At 35.0% G+C, this 2,091-nt stretch overlaps 1 protein-coding gene across 1 annotated transcript; it reads right to left on the minus strand.

Annotated features, from left to right (window-relative positions):
- Window positions 1–587: 587 nt before the first annotated feature.
- Window positions 588–1,156, minus strand: LOC145120745 (photosystem II 5 kDa protein, chloroplastic-like). Its single transcript, XM_079056545.1, has one exon. It carries the CDS (start codon window positions 1,082–1,084, stop codon window positions 746–748), a length of 339 nt encoding a protein of 112 aa, XP_078912671.1. The 5' UTR covers window positions 1,085–1,156; the 3' UTR covers window positions 588–745.
- Window positions 1,157–2,091: the final 935 nt, after the last annotated feature.

The raw sequence follows: 2,091 nt of genomic DNA on the forward strand, positions 1-2,091 counted from the left end.
GTTGGTTCAATAAAATTCGATTGTTCAAAAAATAAACTTAACGATTTCCGATGGAATAAAGTTTAAAAAAAGCTTTCCATGGGTGTTCGGCCGCTATTTTCTCATAGATTTTCGAAGGATATTAATCTTTTTAGAAAACATTTTCTATGATTTTCCTGGGTAATCATCGACGAATTCTTTTCTGTGGCTAATCTGCCATGTTTGTTGCTAATTAGAGGTTTTATTCTCTGTGGATATGTTGTCAGTATTTCCAACGGATTTCATTCCATCATTCTGCTTTTCTAGTAGTGTCGAATTACTAGTTGTGTATAGAAATTCGTTTGAACAAATGTCAACAAAGGCAAATTTGGTGCCCCACTTCCCCTCCGCGACTTTGTTGGAAAAGTCATGGATTTGTTTGCTCATGTGTAATCGTTATCTCCACATATAAACAGATGTTAAGTATGTTCATATATTTGAATCCATATCTGATTAAATTACTTGAATTCCGATTTTGAATACCCAATTATGATAACATATGCAATCAAAAATACTTCTTGTTTATTCATTACTTCTTTTAAGTCATCAAAGACGAGGATCGAATGCAATAACAATAAAGAAAACGATAGCATTTCGTGAGCAGAATAAACAGTTGTTATTCCAAGACACCATAAAATAAATAAGCAAAAGCATCTTCAATTTTACATATGCTCGATACACAAATATAACTTGCTAAAGATATAAAACATACATAGACCCGATGTGACTAGTTACGACAAATGCGTGCAGTGGGCATCGTCACACAGACCTGTGCATATTTCTTCTTAGCAGCTGCAGTTCCACGCTTCGGCTCTTCATCATCGGCCAATGCAACTTTAGCCATGGAGAATGCAGCTGCTGCTGCAACTGCAAACATCATGTCCCTCCTTCCATTGATGCTGCTCCCTTCTTTCTTCTCATCCACCACAGTGTTCTCAACTCCGGCTACCTTTGAGGCCTTGGCCATCACCACCAATCCCCGGCGACCGGTGGTAGAGGGTTGCTTGGTGACTGCGATAGCGGCGGAGCCACCAAGGAACGAGGAAGCCATTGTCATGGATGCCATTTGTTGAGTTGGAGGATTAGGAATTTGTGTTTTGGTTCGCACAAGTGTAGGTGCTATTAGTTTTTTAGTCGAAAGTGCTTTTCTTGAAGGGTATCCATATTCTTATCCAAACCCTTAGGACGTCTCAAATCGGTTGCTGCCACGTGTAATGTTCTATCTAGGCCACCAGCCTTACCTTAATTATGTGGTCTTGGAACCTCTCGAGCATTATATTTTTATCTAATCAATTGTATTTTAATAAATTTAGAGTAAATCACATTATGGTCCTTATAGTTTGAATAGTTTACATGTTTGGTCAATAATTTTTTTTTTATTTTATGGTTTGGTTTTGTTTCATATTTCGTCCATCACACCTAAAATCACTATTATACAATTTTTATTGTTTTTTAACTTTTTTGTTGTTGGTTTAAATATTTTAGCAATATTAATTTAAATGAGTCCATTCAACACTATCATTCATCCTCTCAATATTAATAATCATAGACAACATTACAATGTTCACCTTTGGTACCAACACCAGTCATCTTCGGTAAACCCATTCACCTCCGGCATCACCACTAGTTACCAAATTTAAATCTAAAATCAAAATCAAAACCAAACAAAACTCAAATACTAAAATTAAACCCTAACCAGAAATTAAAATCTAATCTGAAATTTGCATCCTAAAACAGTACGTGATCTGCATAAAAATATGATGAAATCAAACTTGATGAAATCTACGACCTAAATTAATGATATATGCATAAGAATCAAACCTGGTGAAATTAAATCCAGAAAAAATCTCAAAAAAACATGAAAAAAATACCAAATCTAATGAAATGTGTTGCATTTTATGGTTTTTTCTAAAGTCGGCGAGAACACTTTCAATCTTTTTTTCACCAGAGGTTTACAGTTAGAATGATGTTAAAAAACCCAAAAATTTATTTTTGCGTCAATCGGGTTTCCAGAAGTTGATGTTTAGAAGGGGTGGATTTGTATTAGAAATATTTCAATCTTTCCAAAACCCG

The sequence above is a fragment of the Lactuca virosa genome, chromosome 6 (assembly GCF_052849685.1).
Source record: "Lactuca virosa cultivar CGN04683 chromosome 6, Lactuca_virosa_CGN04683_v6, whole genome shotgun sequence".
Classification (NCBI taxonomy): domain Eukaryota; kingdom Viridiplantae; phylum Streptophyta; class Magnoliopsida; order Asterales; family Asteraceae; genus Lactuca; species Lactuca virosa.